This window comes from Bison bison, unplaced genomic scaffold, assembly GCF_000754665.1.
Source record: "Bison bison bison isolate TAMUID 2011002044 unplaced genomic scaffold, Bison_UMD1.0 scf7180017864516, whole genome shotgun sequence".
In the NCBI taxonomy this organism is placed as follows: domain Eukaryota; kingdom Metazoa; phylum Chordata; class Mammalia; order Artiodactyla; family Bovidae; genus Bison; species Bison bison.
Window position 1 is genome coordinate 5589530 of NW_011495069.1, and position 2035 is coordinate 5591564.

The 2035-nt window shown below is 55.0% G+C and overlaps 1 protein-coding gene across 1 annotated transcript in view; it reads left to right on the forward strand.

Moving 5' to 3' along the window:
• The window catches only part of LOC104981237 (ephrin type-B receptor 2), a 27689-nt gene that overhangs the window by 21946 nt on the left and 3708 nt on the right, over positions 1-2035 (forward strand). Inside the window, exon 9 of the mRNA XM_010830240.1 lies at positions 22-215. Within this exon, the coding sequence (XP_010828542.1) occupies positions 22-215 (194 nt within the window). The remainder of the gene's footprint in view (positions 1-21; positions 216-2035) is intronic.

Sequence of the window (2035 nt, forward strand, 5' to 3'; positions counted from 1 at the left end):
CCCCTCCCTGCCCCTCCCCAGGTAATCAACGCCATAGAACAGGACTACCGGCTACCACCGCCCATGGACTGCCCGAGCGCGCTGCACCAGCTCATGCTGGACTGCTGGCAGAAGGACCGCAACCACCGGCCCAAGTTCGGCCAGATCGTCAACACGCTGGACAAGATGATCCGCAACCCCAACAGCCTCAAAGCCATGGCGCCGCTCTCTTCCGGGTACGCCCCCCAGCCCCGCCCCTTTTCCCAGCGCCACCTGGCCCCGCCCACTCCCGGATAGCTGAATTGGGATGGGAAGGACAGTGCTAGGGTTTTTTGGGAGGCTGCCTGCCTTGCTGTGCAGGGTGCAGGGCACAGGCTATCCTGAGGAGGAGAAGGAAGCCCAAGATGGGTGGTAGAGAAAGCATCTTTTAAAACGTGGTCAGAGAGGACAAGGTTTAAAAGAAATGATCGGTATCTTTTTGTAAAATATTTATTTGGCTGTGCTGGATCTTGGATGTGGCTCGCAAGATCTTTAGTTGTAGCATGTGGGAGATCTTGTTCCCTGACCAGGGGTGGAACCAGGGGACCCCCTGCATCAGGAGTTTGGAGTCCTAGCCACTGGACCACCAGGGAAGTCCCAGTTCTCAGAATCTTGGTGAATAGATTTACTCCTCACTCAGGTTCCTACTTCACACTTAAATCTGGACCCTCTAACTTGCATTTGCATCCTCCTCGACACAGCCATGCTCACACACACACACACACACACACAGTCCTACACACATACATGAATGCACATTTGGGCACAAATGCTCATGCTTATGCTCACAATCTCACACACATAGATACACTCATTCCCAAGTTCTCACACATACACACAACCATACATAACTGAGCACGCACATTCAGAAGTACTCATATACCACAGAACACACAGGCACGCATGCCCCCACACTGGAGCTGCCATCCTCATAGCAGAGACTGGCTCAGGTGCACAGGCGTTAGCTTCAATGATCCGGGTGCTTCCCTTTGCCCAGTGGTCCCAGAGCACCCTGCATCAGACCTGCAGCCAACCCTCGCTCTCCCTGAGCAGCTTCCACAGGCCAGTCCCAGCCCTGCACATCCTTACTCTTCAGGACCCTTGACCACACGGGCTGTCTGAGGGGTGTCTGGCTGGATGTCTTCAGGGTCCAGGGCTGGCTGTGTCCAGAGACTCCCTGGGCCCAAGTTCTTCACCTGCCAGGAGATGTCCGTGTTTGCCCCTGCCCATCCCTCCTCACCACAACCCTGCCTCAGCCACTCCTGATTCTCTGGATAAAAATCATTCTGAGCTTTTAGCCTCATGATGGTCACTTCACACCTTGCCTGCCCAGAAGTCATTCCCACCAGCCCCACCAGCCCCACCAGCTGTGTCTGGACTTTGGAGATGTGGTCCACAAGATCGGCTTCCTGTAGCATAGCCAGGGTAGGGGAGGACAGAGAAGGGCATTGGGAGAGGAAATGACAAGTAGTCAGCACAGTGATGGGACTTTCCTGGCAGTCCAGTGGCTAAGACTCTGCACTCCCAAATGCAGAGGGTCTGGGTTTGATCTCTGGTCAGGGAACTAGATCCCACATGTCACAGCTAAGAGTTGGCATGCCACAACTAAGACCGGGCAGAAACAGATGATAGATAGATAAAATCAGCACAATTAGTCCAACTGAAACCCCTCCCCCAAAGCAGCAGCATGGAGACATGTCCCCGCCTCACCGCTGTGGTCCAGCCTCTCAGCGGTCCCCTAGAGGCTTCCCTAGACTGTCCAGATGGCCTCAGCTTTGAGACCTGCATACATACTCACTCTCACCTACTCACACATACATGTGTGCACATTTCTGTGGGTTCAGACTCATGCCTGCTCTCGCACAGAAGTGGTCACATGCATACACACTGTGCTCACACACACGGACGCACATGGGCAGGGACACGCAGCCTGCACCTGTGCCCACGCCTACCCTCACCCCAGGTCAGCACGTGCACTGACCCTACCTGTCGCCCACCCCACCCCTAGAATCAACCT